The sequence below is a fragment of the Salvia splendens genome, chromosome 22 (genome assembly GCF_004379255.2).
Source record: "Salvia splendens isolate huo1 chromosome 22, SspV2, whole genome shotgun sequence".
NCBI lineage: Eukaryota > Viridiplantae > Streptophyta > Magnoliopsida > Lamiales > Lamiaceae > Salvia > Salvia splendens.
In genome coordinates, this window is record NC_056053.1 from 2989057 (window position 1) to 3007024 (window position 17968).

The 17968-nt window shown below is 40.6% G+C and overlaps 3 protein-coding genes across 4 annotated transcripts; 1 reads left to right on the top strand and 2 right to left on the bottom strand.

Annotated features, from left to right (window-relative positions):
- Nucleotides 1–630: 630 nt before the first annotated feature.
- Nucleotides 631–4432, bottom strand: LOC121786294 (adenylyl-sulfate kinase 3-like). 2 transcript variants are annotated; one of them, XM_042184901.1, is made up of 8 exons: nt 4313–4432; nt 3633–3965; nt 3398–3538; nt 2659–2808; nt 2469–2587; nt 2271–2355; nt 1534–1580; nt 631–1169 (listed from the first exon to the last, which is right to left on the bottom strand). In XM_042184901.1, exons 2-8 carry the CDS (start codon nt 3901–3903, stop codon nt 1071–1073), a joined length of 912 nt encoding a protein of 303 aa, XP_042040835.1. In that variant the 5' UTR covers nt 3904–3965; nt 4313–4432; the 3' UTR covers nt 631–1070. The 2 variants fall into 2 exon arrangements, with proteins under 2 accessions (XP_042040835.1, XP_042040834.1); XM_042184900.1 differs by lacking the exon at nt 4313–4432 and adding an exon at nt 4034–4192.
- A 4220-nt stretch (nt 4433–8652) lies between these two features.
- Nucleotides 8653–9307, top strand: LOC121786319 (60S ribosomal protein L26-1-like). Its single transcript, XM_042184934.1, has one exon. The coding sequence runs from the start codon at nt 8719–8721 to the stop codon at nt 9157–9159; it is 441 nt and encodes a 146-aa protein (XP_042040868.1). The 5' UTR covers nt 8653–8718; the 3' UTR covers nt 9160–9307.
- Nucleotides 9308–10247: 940 nt separating this feature from the next.
- On the bottom strand, nt 10248–11484 carry LOC121787877 (mitochondrial outer membrane protein porin 2-like). Its single transcript, XM_042186726.1, has 5 exons — nt 11463–11484; nt 10956–11047; nt 10758–10870; nt 10537–10662; nt 10248–10461 (listed from the first exon to the last, which is right to left on the bottom strand). The coding sequence occupies exons 1-5, from the start codon at nt 11482–11484 to the stop codon at nt 10248–10250; spliced, it is 567 nt and encodes a 188-aa protein (XP_042042660.1).
- Between the last annotated feature and the right edge of the window lie 6484 nt (nt 11485–17968).

The window sequence follows — 17968 nt, forward strand, 5'->3', positions numbered from 1 at the left end:
TTGTCCTAAGTTACTTTATTTTATCTTTATTTAACTCACTAAACACCACTTTTTTAAATCTCGTGCCGAAAAGAAACACCTCAAGTAACGTGGGACGGAGGGAGTACTACATTATTTTTGCTAATTCAGTTGACCAACATGGTTTCGTACCCTTTTTAGTAGTAATAATGTATGGTAAAACCGGATCCGGATACATTTCGGAAATCTTGATTGTGAATAAAGTTTTTAGTTGAAAATTAACATATAATAAAACATAAATTAAAAAAAGGAAAATCAAAATTCTGGATCCACTGTCCATACTTTTGCAATGCTGGTTCCGGATCCACTGTCCATGGAATCGGAACCGCTAGTTCGAAACCCAATCCAATGGTATCCAAGCCTAGGGTGGCACTACCTAGGATGATTTGAAGTTAGACTCATTTCCCACTTAAACCATGTTTCAAACAATCCCAAAGGTTCAATATGAGATCGGTATGAGACTTGTCACACGTATATAATGCATGATCCTTTTTTATACGATATACCATACCAAACCATCCCTAGTTTTACAGAACCACTCCCCTTCTTACAACAGCATGTTGATCCTTAGAAATAATTAAATAGGAAGACAATTCTGTACCATCGGAAAAATCATACAAACACCAGGTTTTTCTATTTCTGTTAAATAAGGGGTACAACAAAAACATCACATTATTCAGTACAAGATGAAAAGTTGATAAAAAGATATAGTACTACATTTATTTCACAAATGCACCTTAGGGTTTGTTGGTCGCAGTAGTTGATCGATAAATCAACTAGAAGAAACTGACCAATAGCAATTCAACAAACCGAGATGAGGTTAGTCACTCATTTATCCTAAAACTGGGCACATAACACATCAATTGTAGTTGATTGATCAATCAACTACAACCTGTCCAAGAACAGATTTTATTGATCATATATTCATGATTAATCATAAATCATTCAACACCTAAAACTATGCACAACAAATACCACCGTTTTTTCTAACAAACAACCTTTGCTTACAGCCAGCTTGAGTCACCGATGCAAAGAAGCAGTATATTTGCACATTATGACTCCAGATATCCTTTTATTTCCAAATATGAAATAACTTGCTCAGCCAGAACTGCTGGAGAATGACATATTCCTTCACTTTGCTGCAACACTATCTGAGAGAGTGAAATTAAACATTATATTAGTCAGGTAACGGAACAGAAGAGATAATCAATGGCAGAAAAATGACTGGATGGTATGGTTGGTTCGATAAGCAGATACAGCATGCACCAATAAGGAAGGCTGTAAGTAGAGACATAGCATCTTCTAGATGAGAGATTCAAGAAAATTTAACCAAGGAAACTTCACAAGCTTCCACTTGACTCACGAGCCCAAGACTCGAGAAGAAACCAAGGAAGCTATCCCTAAATGGACCTGATTTTTCTTCAAGAGTAGCCGGCGACTCTTATTAATGTAATGGGCATGCAAGAATGAGTTAAAACAAGAATTGAGTTTACATTGCATGTTAGAAAAGGATACCTCAGAGTTTAGTGGTGGTTCGTATGGATCATCCACACCTGTAAAACCTGTAAGGTTATATACCATTAGATCGGTTTAATTTACTACGTTTTTCATCTTAACAAATGGGAAATAACAAATGTTTATATGCCTCCAGGAATGAAAACACAGAATATCTGCAAGACAGCATTTTCCGGTATTAGTTACCAGTAAGATTCTATGGTTATTTCAGTTCATTCATTTGAGAGTTTAGTATTCAAATAAATTATGGATCTTTGGTGTGTAACTATAGGAGCTGAGTGGACAATCGATCAGCCAGCACCTGTTCTCTCCTAACAAATGAAGCACTTCTCCATTTCACAGTACGAAACTATATTATTGGTTATAATTTAGAAAAAATATTCTAAACCAGATAACTGTGTTCTTACATCATCATACCATTACAAATGATTCTATGCAACCACTTTGTAGAAAAGGCAAATGCAAGCTGTTATATATGAAGAGTTTCCAGTGCTTTCAATCAATTTGGATATGTGATACTAGGAAACTTTGATCTCCAAAATCATTGTTCATAAGAAACACACACACTGTAGAGAATGGTTTAGAGAGATTGCTTTCCCAGCCTTTTTAAGTAATGTAGCTTTTATTATACCAGTAAAATGCAATTGAAGATAGTGATAGCAAGTACTAACACAAATACAGAAAAAGAAGGATAAACAATTTTAGAATCACAATCGCCTATCAACCATGCAACGCACCTTTGATTTTTCCAGCTCGTGCAAGCTTGTACAATCCCTTGGGATCCCTTGTCTCACAAACTTGTAACGGCACATCCATATATACCTGCATATATTTTACATTTTTTAATTTCTGCAACAAATTTTATCTCATGAAATGACTTTGCTAATCAAACATCTGCGCAATACAGAACACTCTGTAGCATGAAAAGGTCATACCTCAATAAAATCCCCTTCAGGAAGTAAATCTCGGCAGGCATCTCTCTCCTTCCTGAATGGTGATATTAAACTTGCAATACAAATTACTCCAGCATCTGCGAAAAGCTTTGCCACCTCTCCTGCATATAAGAAGGAAAGTTTATTGAACTTCCGATTGGACCAATTAACTGAAAATGAGGTAGAAACAAACCTATCCTTCTTATATTCTCGGATCTATCTTCAGCTTTAAAACTTAAATCGCGGTTTAGACCATGCCTACAGTTATCCCCATCAAGGACATAACTGAGCTTTCCTCTGGCATGTAAAGCACGACTTAAAGCACATGCCACAGTGCTCTTTCCTGGAGTTAAAAGATCAGAAATCAATAGGATCCAGCACGAGCAAAGGCAAGTTATTGTAAGAAAATAGGGAAAGATGCTATAAATGAAATGGTTAAGAAAGACAGGGAAGCAATTCTACACCCCAAACAAAAGCATTATTCTTACTTATTCTATTTTCAAATTTACAAGATTCAGAGATTTGCAATCACTGTATGAGAAGTGAGACTACAGCAAATAAATGCAGCATCTCACTTATTGCAGCAAAGTCAACATTACCCCATATTTCTCATCAATAACTACACCACCTAACTCAGGGACTTGAATTTCTCAGAAAAGTCAAGAACTCAGAGAAACACAACCAAAGACTGACCAAGGAAAAAGGGAATGTCACACTTCATATTCTAGTGGGCAAAAAAGGGAATGTCCACGAAAATGACAAACATTCCTCAATATTTTGGTAGTTCTTATGTCCACAATATTCTATGCTTGACTTTGTTATTCATGGATTTTTTTTTACTGCCAAACTACCAAATTCCAACCAGTAACAAGAAAGATTTCTTATTCACAGAAAGACATATTGACAAGAAAAGATTCCAAAGATTCAGAAACCTGATCCACTTAAACCAGTGATCCAAATAACGCAGCCCTTTTGATTAAGCATCTCCTCTCTATCGCACTTTTCCACAGAACACTTGTGCCACGCAATATTCGTCGAACTCCCTACTGTACCCACCTCAACAGTTTTTTTACCTACAAAACAAAATCAATCCATATTCTCATAGGAAATGAAGAATCCACGGCAGAAGGAATGAACCGATGAGTAAAACGAAATAACGGAAAAAACCTCCGCAGTCTCCGGCGGCGGAATCGACCAGAGATTGATTTGCCGCGCCGTTGGCGCGCTTCGCCGCCCGATTCTCGAACTCGCGGCGCGAATTTTCCATTGCCTTGATTGGCGACACGAATCTCGATCTCGCGGCAGCGCCACCGCAAATCTCGAGCTTCCTACCTGCGCAGCTCTGAAACGCCGCCGCCGTAGGTGTCAACGGATTGACGCGCCTTGACCTCGACAGCTTAGAGAAACTGAAGGTTTGATTAGCCCCCGCCGCCGCCATTTATTCTCTTTTTTGCCCTCAATTTGCCAAACAGTATAAAATTCACCTAGTCAATTTCGTGCCTAGGCCAAAAACACAAAACCATAAATACACATTTACCACAGAAACGTAAAATTGAAAAAACAGACACCTAATATGCAGACAATGCCTGGAGCTATTAATCTGCAAAACGAGGACGAGATCGATAGGGATTTCCACCCCATTTAACATGAATTGATTATATTTCGTAAACAATAACACGTGGAATGCAGGAACAACTGAATTTTCATTTAAGAGGACAAGAAAAAGGAAGAAATGTTGTTGACAGCGATGCCAAACCAAATGTGAGTGCATTACAAATAGGAATCGCATATACATACAATACGCAGGCATAAATGCGCAATAGCGCAACCGAGATTTGCTTCCGTACCCAAAGCATTATTGTTCTGCAACGGCTAAAACTGCGAAATTCTACCACAATTTTCTCTGATGTTAACAATGGAGATTTTTGGCGATCAGGAAAAGAGACTTATTTAGAAACAGAAGTTTAAATTGCGGTGGTGGTGGCCGACAAGAAAAATTACTTAATTTGAGAAATTAAACTGCGAAAGTGTTCAAGTACCAAAGAATGAGTGGGAATTTATGGATTCCAATTTATCAATTTTTGGATGCAAATAACCAAAATCAATTGCTTTATGGCATACACGCGGAAGCGGGACGATGCCATTTGATTTGTTACATGGATTTAATGATGAAATTTATTGGACATTTTAATTCTATACTGATTTTAATATCTAAAATTTTCGGATTTCAAAATTTGTCATTTCTATCCGATGCGATATATTCAAGTTCAACATGTAAATACTGTCGAAACATTTAACTGAATCTCAGCCCCACGATTTTGTCATCTAACGGTTAGATTAATATCACGTGTCATTTAATAATGTATATTTTCATTCTAATAATGTACACCGACTAATAATTTACACCGACTAATAATGTAGATTTTTCGTCAATGAATGTAACTCAGCTATTTTGATCACAATCATCCAATATAGGAATCCAATGACTGTGATATGTTTGAACCTTGTTAAATCCTCTAAATTCTGTCCCACATCGACTTGGTGAAGATCCCATCTAATCTATATAAGTGTGGATAACCCTCCCCCTATGAGGCCTTTTAAGGGGTGAGTGACCCATTTCTAATATGGTGGAAGACCAATGTCCTTTCCGGCCCACATCGATGATGGTTTCTCTTGCATTGCCTACCCACGTGATGGAAGACCGATGTCCTTTCCGGCCCACACGTGAGGGGGCGTGTTAAATCCTCTAAATTCTGTCCCACATCGACTTGGTGAAGATCTCATCTAATCTATATAAGTGTGGATAACTCTCCCCCTTATGAGACCTTTTAAGGGGTGAGGCCCATTTCTAATATGGTATCAGAGCGGGCCCAAGTCGATGATGGTTTTCTCTTTATCTCTTATCTACCTCACGAGTGGAAGACCGATGTCCTTTCCGGCCCACATCGATGATGGTTTCTCTTGCATTGCCTACCCACGTGATGGAAGACCGATGTCCTTTCCGGCCCACACGTGAGGGGGCGTGTTAAATCCTCTAAATTCTGTCCCACATCGACTTGGTGAAGATCCCATCTAATCTATATAAGTGTGGATAACCCTCCCCCTTATGAGGCATTTTAAGGGGTGAGTGGCCCATTTCTAATATGGTATATTAGAAATGGGCCACTCACCCCTTAAAAGGCCTCTTAAGGGGTGAGTGGCCCATTTCTAATATGGTATCAGAGCGGGCCCAAGTCGATGATGGTTTTCTCTTTATCTCTTATCTACCTCACGAGTGGAAGACCGATGTCCTTTCCGGCCCACATCGATGATGGTTTCTCTTGCATTGCCTACCCACGTGATGGAAGACCGATGTCCTTTCCGGCCCACACGTGAGGGGGCGTGTTAAATCCTCTAAATTCTGTCCCACATCGACTTGGTGAAGATCCCATCTAATCTATATAAGTGTGGATAACCCTCCCCCTTATGAGGCCTTTTAAGGGGTGAGTGGCCCATTTCTAATAAACCTTAACACTAAAGAGCTGTGAGGACCCTAATACACCCCTCCATCACATTTTTCAAATAAGTAAGATAAATTTACATAATACGATAGGAGCAATTTAATCTTTTTCATAAGACACATTTTTTCTATGTACGGTGGGTCGAATTCCAATTTTATAAAAGAAAACACGGTCTTTCATATATTTTATTACCATTATTCATTCTTAGTTTACGTATATAGAAAAAAACCAATGAAAAATAACCTAATAGAAATTACAAAGAAAAATAATCACGATTAACTAAAAGTTACTCAATGGAAATTAATTTAAAAAATATGCAGTTCAGTAATATATTTTGAAATTACTCTATAATAAATCTCATAATTATAATTAAGTAATACGTTAATATTTGGTCCTGAAATATATGTCTGGTGCATAAGTTCGTAAGATCATTGAAAAATTAACATTACAAATTAAATTATAAACGCCACTATTCTTCAAAATTTGTCAACTTATTAACATAATAAGGGTTGTCCAACAATGAAAGTCTATATGAATCGATCCTCAAATGTATGTTTAAATATGTTTACTATTTAGTGCATAAATTAATAAGATTATATGAAAATTGGTATTATAAATAAATTTTTTATCTGTAAAGATATAAACTTTCAAAATTTTCTCATAACACTCCTAAACTTTATTTTTTTAATAAATACATAAACTTTCAATTTATCTCAATCTTCCCCTAAAAGAAATTATGGAGAAAATTGGAAATGATAGTGTCAAATTAAAACTAGCGTGTACTAAACTAAAACTATATTGTATTGATATTACTAAGGACATGTTCAAAACTTCAACAGGTTAGGTGTTTTTAAAAAATATCAAAAAATATTTCAATTGGCTATAACTCTACTCACCAACAACTACAACTAAACTAGGTTGTATATTACTAAGTGTTTTTTTAAAGTACTATCAAAAAAAATTTCTATTGGGTATATATCGACTCACCAACAACTACAACTAAAACTATATTGTTTTAATATTAGTAAGTGTTTTAAGAAAATATTAATAAATATTTCTACCGGCTATATCTCTACTCATTAACAACAACAAAGATTGATAATACTTGGACAAAACGACTCGCTTAGACTAGAACATCCAATTAGAATACACCTTATTTAGGCTAGGACGAACGAAGTAAAAAATATAATTAATAGTACATTACATTACTTTAATTTGGTCCAATCTGGTTAATATGCACTATGTGTTGTACGCAAGTGTGCCTAGATGACCTAGTACCTTAATTTGAAAAGTAAATGGCATATGCGAATATTAACATTTCACTTAAATTATTTTTTTGGAAGCTAGTACTTCTTTCGTCCTATAAAATGCATACTAGATGACCTAGTACCTTAATTTGAAAAGTAAATGGCATATGCGAATATTAACATTTCACTTAAATTATTTTTTTGGAAACTAGTACTTCTTTCGTCCTATAAAATGCATACTTAATTTGAAAAGTAAATGGCATATGCGAATATTAACATTTCACTTAAATTATTTTTTTGGAAACTAGTACTTCTTTCGTCCTATAAAATGCATACTAAATTGTGGCGCAAGAGTAAAATATTATGTAGTCATCAAAGGATTCCACTTTAATAAGAGAGTATATTGCGAGCAGTGGTGGATCCACGTAAGAACAAATTGGTACGAGTGTACCCCAAAACATATCTCCACAAGTGGCGCAGTGATAGGAAGCTCTCTATTGATGGCAGTGGTGCGGGTTCAAATCTCACCTAGTGCAATTTTTGTTTAATTTAACTGCTTTTTTCATTTTTTGAGTACATCTATTTTCAACATCTAATATATTTCATTCTTGTAAACCATTTTTTATTCTTCTTCTAATACTATTAATTTTTTTCATTTCTCAATTTCTTTTGTGAATTATTTTAATTATCGTCAAAAATATTTAATTTGTTAGCTTTGAGTTAGTAGCTTTTAAAATATTAATCTCTTTATTTGTTTAAAACAATAGAAAATGAGACGAGTGAAAAAGTTATAGCATCTGCTAAATTTCCGGTAAATTTCCAAATAAATGGAAAATACATAAATAAATTAAAGAAAATCGTGTAGAAAAATGACGTTTAGACTATCTTGTGGAACAAGTAGCTTATGACAGACCATACCACTCAATATGTAACAAAAATCATTCATTATAAAATTCTATATTTAAATAAATTTGTGTGTTAGATGATGAAGCACAATTTATAAAACTTCTAAAACTTCTATAAAACTAGTTAAAATATATAATTGGAACCATGATGTACTAACTTTTTCACTCGTGTCATTTATAATATCAAATACTTTCTTAAAATCCGTGCTAAATCAAAACGTATCTTTGCTAAAACAACAAAGAGAAAAACAATTATAACCGAATATTTGCAGTGTGTATTCATTTTGCACAAAACAAGTTGCCTAGAAAAAAACTTCTACATAGAAGTATGCCAATTTCTCTAATTTATTAGTCATGAATATTTCGGAATAATATATTTTAAAAACTCAACATTCAAAATAAATAAAAACAACATTACCTCACGCCATAAGCCCACAACAACAAAACGCAAAGCCCTAAAGCCCAAAACAAACCCAGGCATCGAAACGACGCCGTTAGCAAATCCTAAATATATACCCCCAAACCCTATTTAACGCAGCCTCCACTCCCCACCCCCAAATTCACCGATCACCAGCGGCGGAGACAGAGAAGGTAAGGTAAGATGAAGTACAACTCCAGAGTGTCGTCCTCCCGGCGCAAGAGCCGCAAGGCTCATTTCACGGCGCCGTCCAGCGTCCGCCGCGTCATCATGAGCGCCCCGCTCTCCGGCGACCTCCGCACCAAGTACAGCGTCCGCTCGATGCCGGTGCGCAAGGATGACGAGGTCCAGGTGGTGCGCGGGACCTACAAGGGCCGCGAAGGGAAGGTCGTCCAGGTTTACCGTAAGAAGTGGGTGATCCACATCGAGCGCATCACAAGGGAGAAGGTTAACGGATCCACGGTGAACGTCGGGATCCACCCCTCCAAGGTCGTGATTACCAAGCTCCGCCTCGACAAGGACCGGAAATCGCTGCTCGACCGCAAGGCGAAGGGGCGCGCCGTCGCGGACAAGGACAAGGGCACAAAGTTCACCGCCGAGGATATCATGCAGACTATCGATTAGGAGGTTCGTCGTCTTTTTTAAAACGGTTGTTAATTTTTGGATCTATGTCGATGAGAGAAACCGCCCTATGTTCTATTGATTTTGATGGATTTTGTTTCGCTTCATAGATGACTGCATTAGCTATATGGATCATTTTTGTTTTTGGTCATGGATCTGTGTGGTATTCTATTCAATTGCTGCTGCTGAATTTGTTTTCTGGATATTTAGCATTGTGATTTCGTTTATACCTAATTATTTGTTTAATTCGGAATTGGCTGAAATGTCTATGTTGATTTTGTTATTAGTAGTTTAAATTTAAATAATAGAAATATCACAAATTTTATTAATGTTCAGTTGAAATGTGTCTTTTTGCTTGAAATATAAAATTGTACTGTAAATCTTTTTTCGAAATCTTCATATTTTTTGAGAAAATATCTACTCTAGTACTAGTAGTATGAATGTTTACCATTGTTTTAATGTTTCTATACCAAATGGGGTATCATAAAATGAACACCCTCATCGTATTCCTTCGTTTAGTCATATTACTTTTTGTGGCAAAAATTTTAATCTTTCTTTTTTCTCTTAACATTCTTTTTTTAATCTCCTTGGCAAAATGGGTAGTAGGAGTGTTTTTTTGTATTGATATTTTCAATTGTTTTTATATTCTAGCACTACATCACGAATTCTAAATATGAAAGTCATTTTCTTGAATGGGACGAGAGTATGAAATTATTTTACAATCGAAATATAATTGGTAAATCCAATTTATGTAGTAAGAAATTAGACACTTTTATAGTAACAGTGCCAGATTGTAAAAATCAAAATTTGGAACAACGATTTCTCATAACATCTGTTGTATATATTTAGGCATTCGAGAGCTTGATCGCCAATAGCCTAAAACAATATACTACTACAAAAAGGCTTGCCTCATAAATGGTGTTGTGAAAATGCGAAAAACAACTACCCCACAGATTTGCTTAATCCTTAAAAATAACCAAAAAATTTGCCCCGCCTCTTTTAAGGTCTCAGAGCAAAACTTACCCCAAATTTTGGTCTCTTGTCTAATGCCTTGTTATCAAGCTCACTCGACATAGTTATGACAGATTTCCTTATGATTTGGGGCTGCAAAACAGTCCTAAGGCGCCATGATTATTGAGCTTGAACTTGACCAGCATGAGGTCATCAAGTGCGTAAGACCCTCCCACCGTGAACGTGTTGTGGTTGGTCGAGAACTTTCTGGCAATCTCTCCTCCAGCAGCGCTCCTCTTCGACTGATCCACATAGTGTATGAATGATTCCGTTAGCGTGTCCCCTTTGTCGCCCCTACAAGAAGAGGCACAACACTCGAATCATCCCAAAACCAACTATATATGATAAAATCACTTGCTTAGCACTTACAATGTTATTGAGGCACCTGAGTCGGGCTTGGTGACGGTGATGCCTGCAGTGTATTTTGTGAGCTTACGGGAGGAAGTCTCGTATGCTGCCTCTGCGCCCAAGGCGAAGGTGGGCGTACCGAGGTAACTGATGCAGTTAAGGATGCATGAGGTTGAAAGTATTGAAATTCCAACTGCACAACCAAAACTAGAGAGTGGAATCAGAGGCAGCCGGAATCATACTTATAAATTGATGAATGAAAAACCACCTTGCCGGAATCATAATTTGGGTATTTCAAAGATGCAATGGTCTTCGATGATGGGATAATATCTGCAACAGACACAGTTGCTGCAATCTGCCAATGCCAAAACAGGGGATCAGGAAAAAAAGTACTAAACTTGAGATGAAATTTGCTTGTTTGATAAGTTTGAGCATTGGACATTAGATTCGGTGTCAACTTTGAGATCTGCAGCAGCGTTGTTGGATGCATACTGGAGTTGTATATCACCAGACGAGTAACCTCCCTTTTTCACTGTGGATGATGTCAAGCTCTACAATGACGAGAAGAAGACAAATTGCTCTATAAATTTGTTTACAAAGGTTGTCCGAATATGGTGATGAGAAAAGGGTGTCTGTACCACTCCAGATTCAGTGCAGGTGGAGACCGAAAATTTGTGATCGGAGAGCTAATCCCTGGTTAGAAGATCTGGAAAAAAGCGATTAAATAAATGAACAAGAAGAGAAATGATGGGATGGCGAAGAGAATAAATGAACCTCAGGCTTTCTTGCTGATGTCGGAGAAGAGCCCCGGTCCCTTGCTCATTGCAGATTTCTTGAGAGAGAGTGAGAGAGGAAGAAGAAAATGCAGAGATGGTTGATTTGGTGACTAATGATTCAATCATGATGCTGTAATGTGGCGATCCTATTCCCAGGGCTAGGGGGCTTACTTGGTTGCTCTGCTTTCTCCATGTACAACTATTTTTGTGGATTAACTTATAGTATTAATTTTAAGATTAAATTTAATTTATATTCCCCATTTTGGCATTTTTATACAAAATTATATCTTCAAACAAAATATTAAACCGGAGATAGTTTTCTACACTAGAAACGTTTATAAGCTAGGTGCTTGAAGCCATGGTGTTTCATGGAGTATTTAAAGGACTAGTTTCATTGCCTTCACCATTTTCATGTTTGCCTTTCTTTTATCACTTCTTCAAACATGTAAAAGTCTCCTCCTTTGGTTTAATTTTCATTGTTTCTTCTTCTTTATTTTCAAAAATGGATCCATTAAGAATCATTCCCTTCTATTTTATTCGCTAATGTATGTCGATTGTTCATTGTACGACACTATGGCTTGTCGATTGTCTTTTCATTACTAGGTAAGGTTCATTCGTCAGTGATTGTATGCCATTTTCAGCCAATTTTTGTTTGGATGGCAACGAGATGGACTAGTGGATGGATGCATCTATTCGAACATATGCATCGATATGTTGAAGAAGATAATCTCAATGCAATTACCTCAAATAATATAGGTTGACAATTTTAGCACTATTGCCTTAGCCTATGGTTAAGTTCTTCATTCTCGAACGAAGCACATTGAACTTAGACATACACTTAGTTAGATATAAGGAATCAACCAAGGAAATTGACATAGGTGCACCAATGGACACACCAACAAGATGCTCCAAGTAGGAAAGATATTCTCATGGGACCATGAATGAAATCAGATAGAAAGATGAGTGCATATCACATAGCTTGTGGTCCTGTTTGCATATGCGATTCTTTGTCATCGGTTCGTTTAGACATTAATTTAATTCTCGATCCTTCATAGCATGATATACATGGATAGGTGATCGTGGATGTATAGTTAATTATACACACAAGCTCTACGAAGCAATACATTCTTATTTTCCTTTTGAGCTAAATTATTGTTATCTTACGTGAATGTAGGGTGTGTATATTGATGGGGTGCGTACTAAACAAGCCCAACAGCAATGACGGCCCATCAGCCCAAAGCCCAAGGAAGAGTATGAGTTCGGCATTACCAAAGCAGTTCGGTCTCAGTATTCGACCGAACAAAGAGTTCGGCCTCAGCCTACAGCTCGGTAAAAGCCAACTAATCAAGCTCTGCTCTCAGGTCGGCATCAAGCTCTACTCTCAGATCGGCAACCAAAGCAGTTCGGTCTCAGTATTCGACCGAACAAGGAGTTAGTGGACCCATACAGGATTTCCACAACTTCCAACACACCCACTACCACGTGGTGTCAACTCAGGCCACGATCGTAGGCCATGACCTACGCTACATCCACGATCTTAGGCCATGACCTCCACGACATCCACAACCATCATTAGTGGTGATGCAAGCCACGATCTTAGTTCAATGTATAAATAGAACTTAGATCAGATAGAAAAAGGTTAAGCTCTCTAGAGATAAAATATCATATAGCAAGTCTGTGTTGTAAGCTGTAATCCCAGATCAAGCAATACAATCTTGCCCTCCCTTCTTCCCGTGGACGTAGATTTACTTCAGTAAATCGAACCACGTAAATTCTTTGTGTCGTAGTCTTTATTCTCTACCAGCATTTACTAACATCAGAAATTCGCGGATTCATCACTGGCGCCGTCTGTGGGAACCAGAGAACAAAATTTGTGATAAAGCGAATTTTTGACCCTTTTTCCACCCCAAAAAAATGCATACCAGATCACATACTACCCGTAATACCGTTCGTGAAAACCATGAGGAAGCTAGTCCAGCCCGCAGGTCCGGAAAACAGCCTCGGGAGACATCTACTTCCAGTTTTCACGATGAAGGAACAAGCCGCTCAAAAGGTCCACACACCGAGTCTTCCCAGCAGCCTGATTTGAATGAGGCTGTCAAGCTGTTCTTGGCTGAGAAGCAGGATGAGTTCTTAGCCTTCCTGCAAAAGAGCCAAGAGCCGAAGACGAAAACGGTGGATTCTCCTTCCTCATCCAGACATGAAAGTCACTACCGCAGTAGTGCCGTGTCTTCCAGGAAGAAGAATCCTCAACCCCGACACGTTCCTGTTCCTCCTCGGTACCGGAATCACAGGAGATCTCCATCTCCCCCATACCGAAGAGATGTCGGGTTCGCCATGTACGGAGCATTGAAGACTCCGTTCTCGGACGATATCACCCGAACTCCCCTTCCACAGAACTACCGAACTCCGTCGATGACTTATGACGGGTTGGTGGATCCTCATGACTTCCTGGGACGCTATCAGTATAATATGGCGAACCAGGGTCTCAATGAGGTCCATATGTGCAAGCTGTTCCCCGAGCTGCTCATCGGGAACGCCAGAAGGTGGTTCGACAGCCTTCCTCAAGGCAGCATTAGATCCTACCGAGATCTAATGGATGCTTTCCACAGGAGGTTCTTTCAGAAAGCGGAAGCCCGAATTACTTCGGCTCAGCTGCTTTCTATACGTCAAGGTCGCGACGAAAAGATCAGCGACTTCCTGACGAGATTCCATAAGGAATGCCTACAAGTAGATAATCTCAATGATCTACTTGTCATTTCGGCATTCCAAAATGGAATCCTGCCCGGAGCTCTCTACAGAAAGCTCGTGGAATGCAGTCCGCAAACAGCTCAAGAGATGTGGGACATTGCGGACAAGTTTTCTCGTGCCGATGAGGCAGACCGTCGAAAACGGTCTTTAGACAGCTCATCTAGAGAAGACAAAAAGCAGCCCGATCATAGCGATCAGAGGCTTCCTCGCCGAACACCTTCCCCACCAAAGGAGGGATAGCGGTCATCCGAGGTGATCGAAAAAGAGCAAGTGTGTTCGCAGATTGCGCTTAAAAGTGCCGAGCAATCAGTTCGGCACCATCAAGCATAGCAATCACAGCAGCCGGAGTCAGAGGCAGGCGAAATGACCAAAGTCACACCGGAGCCGAACTCCATGGTGCACGGCACTGAAGCAGTGATTCCGGTTGAGATCGGCATACCCCGTCCCCGAACTCAATTTCTCCTCAGAAATGAATGGTGACGGACTGAGAGCCGAACTAGATCTTGCCGAAGAAAGAAGAGAATTGGCCTGCATAAAAGCAGCCAAGTACAAGGAGCAAGTAGCCCGGTATTATAACCAAAGGGTGAAAAAGCTGCAATTTCAAGTGGGAGATCTCGTCTTGAGAAACAACGAAGTAAGCCGAGCAGAAAAGCTGGGCGAACTCGAACCCACATGGGAAGGTCCATATCGGGTGTCAGAAGTCCTCGGCAAAGGGTCTTACAAATTGACTCACGTGTCAGGAGCACAAGTACCCCGAACATGGTACGTTTCCAACCTCAAAAAGTTCCATTTGTAAGAGACAGTCCAGTCAGTCTTGAGTCCTGTTCGGTCAATGTGCTTTCTTTGGTTTGCTTGGTCTTTGTTTGTCTCTGTGCGTTTTGTCTGTGTGTTTTGTCTGTCTCTGTGCGTGTCGTCTCTTACAAATGTTACTGAGGTATCTTGTTCTTCGAAGGCTGATCCCCTTCTTAGAACATATACAAGCCAACGATTGTGAGTCAAAGCTTCTAAAGAGGATACAAGACCACAATTCAGCTTAAACAAGCAGTTCGTCTGAAACGAACTGCAATAAGCCAACGATTGTGAAGTCCAAGCTTCTAAAGAGGATACAAGACCACAATTCAGCTTAAGAATCAAGCACTTCGTCTGAAACGAACTGCAACAAAAGTCCGATTCACGCGATAAAACTTGCCTGAATTAGGACAAGGGAAAGTCCGATCCACGCGATAAAACTCGCCGAATTAGGACAAGGGAAAGTCCGATCCCCAAATTAGGACAACGGAAAGTCCGATCCGAGCGATAAAACTCGCCAAATTAGGACACAAGCTTAGTCCGGTCAAAGATGTTTATTTCATCAGACCAAAGACGAGTCCGGTCAAAGATGTTTATTTCATCAGACCAAAGACGAGTCCGGTCAAAGATGTTTATTTCATCAGACCAAAGACGAGTCCGGTCAAAGATGTTTATTTCATCAGACCAAAGACGAGTCCGGTCAAAGATGTTTATTTCATCAAACCAAAGACGAGTCCGGTCAAAGAAGTTTACTTCATAAGACCGAGGACAAGTACGATGAAATTTTTTCGCTAAGCTGTAAATACACAGTGTTAGAAGCGAAAACAAAATTTCATTTATTAAATCTCGTTCGGCAGACAATTCAGCTCCCCTACGAGAAGGCATTACGCCATTACAAAGGACTATTCTACTGTCCTCGGTTGCTAAAGTTAAGCCACCTATCTGCAAAATCCTCTGGAAGCCGAGTTCGGTTGTTCCGAGCAGATGAAGAATAAGCAGGTCGACGAGATGCTATCCTCGACCCAACACCTCTTCCGCGAGCCCCAGAAGCTCTAACCCCTCGGCGATGAAGAGTCTCTGCAATAAGCATCTGCTGATCTTGCTCGCTCATAGTCACAACTCCTCGGCGAATTTCAGTCCGTCCCCGTCTTGACGATTCCGGTTGCTCCTGAGCCCGTTCTCGTCTTGACGTTTCCGGCTGTTCCGGAGTTCGTTGTTGACTTGGAGTAGGATTTTGAACAAGGGAACCAGAGGCTTGATCTGGAGTGCGAGCATCTGTCGGCGGGAAATGCCTAAGGAATCTCTCGATTGAGGGACGCCGGGAAAGAATGATGTCGTACCGAGAAGCCCAGCGCCGTAATGATTTCACAACTTGTTGGCAAGCCGAGCTCTCCAGCGCATTGTTCCTCCGGAGTACATGATATTCCTCCCACAGTTCGTCAACTCGACTCTGAACATCTGATATGGTCACTCCCCCGCGCACACGGATGTAATCCTCGTACGCAGTCCTCTCAGCAATGGTCGTATTCAGCTCGGCCTCCAGATCCTTCTTATCGGACTCTAAGTCCTTATTATCGGCCTCCAGCTTCACTAAACGAGCCAGAAGCTCGTCATTCTTCGTCTGATCGGCTATAGCTCTTTTCTCAGCTTCGTCTAAAGCCGAAGAGTACAGCCGTTTCCAGTGAAGTATCTCCATCTCCTTGAGTACAAAGCAGCTATATTAGTTCGGCAGCTGTACCGAGCAGATAGTAAAATACAACAGGAATAAAGGCGAGTACGAAAAGCTATACGAAGACAAGTGTAGAGAATTTTTCATTCACAAGGAAAATTCTTTACACTAGGAGGGCTTCAAGGCCATTTTACAAGGAAGAAACTAGACTAAGAGAAGGGAGACGAAATCATACTCCGCCAGCTTCGTCTCCGGCTCCTCGGTCTGGTTCAGCTTCTTTCTCCTGAGCTACCTCAGCCTCGGCCTCGCATCCTGCCGGCCTCGCCTCCGCCTCCTGATCGGCTTCCTTCTCCGGATGCCCGGCCCGCTCGACTTCGGCCTCCTGCTCCAGCGGCTCGGCCTCACCCTCTCCGTTGTAAGTCGAAGCGGGTGAAACGGGTCCCACGGAGGCAAAGATAGCCTCCAGGTTCTCGTCCCGATCAGCTCGACAACTCCGGACTCGGTCTGCAGAAAGCAAGACCGAAGATGAAGCGAGCTCCTCAAGGAGCGGCAGATTCTGAAGCCGAGCTGCTATCTCTCGGCTGTACAGAGGCAGCACGACGTCGGCCCCCTGCTCGCCCTTATCGGTAATTAGCCTTACCAGACTACCGACAAAGGCCGAGAACTGGCTGCTCAAAAAGAGTTTCTCCGTGTAAACACGGAGAGCCTCCCCCTGGGCAGCCACGGCGGCAGCCTCCTTCTGAGCCTCCCGGTGCTTCGTCTGCTCTTGCAGGATGATGAGCTGGTTTTTGGCTGACCGGGCTTCATCCTGAGCCGAGATCCTAGCAGCTCGGGCCCTCTCAAATTTGGCCTCAGCCTGTTCGGCCAGACTACGAGCAAGATGCAACTTCTTCTGCATCTCCTCGTAGTCGTGGGATGCTTTGGAGAGCTCCACGGAGACGAGCTTGGCTCTCTGAAGATGAACAAGGAAAAAACTCAACAGAATGGCCATCAAAAAATGTGGAAAAGAAGCCAAGTCAGAAAGCTTACCTCCACAAAATTCGTCGGCCATTGAAAAGGCTCGGGGACGTGTTCCGGGATGTCTGCAACCACCTCGGAGATGACCAGGTCTTTCCCCGGCACTCTTGGGGACTCATGAAATTTCCCCTTCCCTTTAGCCGAACACGGCTCCGGCTCTTTCGGATCCGAAGAAGAGGTTCTTTGCCTCTTCGGATTCTTCTCGGCTTCAGACGCCGAGCGAGGGGCTCTCTGCCTCTCCGGCTCCACAAGCTCGGAGGACTTTCGGATAGCCTTATTCAACATGTACACTGCCAAAAAGCAAGAAAGCCAGGTTAGTTTTCTTCGTTAAAGCAGTAGAGCATAAAGATAAAGAGAAATCCTCACCCTCGGCCTCTTCGTCCGAAGACGAGATGTCGAACACGACGTCGCCCTTGACGAGCTCAGACTCCGTGTATTGTTTCCTAACTAT

Bases quoted from the DNA above. Each gene is read 5' to 3' on its own strand.
- LOC121787877 (XM_042186726.1), bottom strand. From the start codon at position 11,484: ATGGAGAAAGCAGAGCAACCAA. The intron at 10,663-10,757 runs GTATGATTCCGG...TAACTGCATCAG, and splicing joins TTTCATTCATCAATTTATAA to TTACCTCGGTACGCCCACCT. The intron at 10,462-10,536 runs GTAAGTGCTAAG...CTCTTCTTGTAG, and splicing joins TCAGGTGCCTCAATAACATT to GGGCGACAAAGGGGACACGC.
- LOC121786319 (XM_042184934.1), top strand. From the start codon at position 8,719: ATGAAGTACAACTCCAGAGTGTCGTCCTCCCGGCGCAAGAGCCGCAAG.
- LOC121786294 (XM_042184901.1), bottom strand. From the start codon at position 3,903: ATGGCGGCGGCGGGGGCTAATCAAACCTTCAGTTTCTCTAAGCTGTCG. The intron at 3,539-3,632 runs GTTTTTTCCGTT...TTTGTTTTGTAG, and splicing joins CGCCGCCGGAGACTGCGGAG to GTAAAAAAACTGTTGAGGTG. The intron at 1,581-2,270 runs GTGCGTTGCATG...ATAACCTTACAG, and splicing joins ACGAGCTGGAAAAATCAAAG to GTTTTACAGGTGTGGATGAT.